The 619-nt window shown below is 39.1% G+C and overlaps 1 protein-coding gene across 1 annotated transcript; it reads right to left on the bottom strand.

Annotated features, from left to right (window-relative positions):
- Positions 1–223: 223 nt before the first annotated feature.
- Positions 224–619, bottom strand: LOC6565602. Its single transcript, XM_001992254.2, has one exon. It carries the CDS (start codon positions 601–603, stop codon positions 352–354), a length of 252 nt encoding a protein of 83 aa, XP_001992290.1. The 5' UTR covers positions 604–619; the 3' UTR covers positions 224–351.

The raw sequence follows: 619 nt of genomic DNA, 5'->3' as shown, positions 1-619 counted from the left end.
GCTTAAGCAGGAGTAAGTCGCTGGAATCTAGTGACAACAATGACGCCTTCAAACAACATAATGTTGCTGTTCTGTCTATATTAACACAAAAAGAGATTTGACATGTGAATCTGCTGTAACCTGGCTGTCGCACTGGAATTGGCATTGGCAGCGCATGTTCACCAACTGAAAAATATACAAAACTTTTACGAACTTGAAAAACTCATTATGCTTAACTCGGCAAAGCTCTGTCATCATTTAATATTAGTTTAAATATTAGATATTTTTCTAATAACTCTATGGGATATTGCTTGATCAAAATGGTTAAATGTTTGTACGTAATCATTACTGCATTATATGAGGTAGGGTTTGCTATCTGTACGCCAGATTGGAATCACTCGGGAGACGTTTTACTTTTTGTGCCAACGAATATAGATCGTTGTCGCGCTCGACAAAGCCATGCAGCCATGCAGCTGTTAGGGTATTATCCACCTGTAAACGAACTTCACAAGCCGAACTGTCGCTCATCTCGGCCACATATTCGACTATCTCATCCATGGTCATGGAACGCTGGAACTCTATAAATGCCTCAAGTATAAGATCACTGTAGGCATATCTTGACATTGTCCAATTTTTGAAA

Source organism: Drosophila grimshawi, unplaced genomic scaffold, assembly GCF_018153295.1.
Source record: "Drosophila grimshawi isolate 15287-2541.00 unplaced genomic scaffold, ASM1815329v1 contig_848, whole genome shotgun sequence".
Classification (NCBI taxonomy): domain Eukaryota; kingdom Metazoa; phylum Arthropoda; class Insecta; order Diptera; family Drosophilidae; genus Drosophila; species Drosophila grimshawi.
Note: the sequence above shows the minus strand (reverse complement) of the source record. Positions and strands in the feature narration are given on the sequence as shown.

Coding starts and splice junctions, on each gene's coding strand:
- LOC6565602 (XM_001992254.2), bottom strand. CDS start 603: ATGTCAAGATATGCCTACAGTGATCTTATACTTGAGGCATTTATAGAG.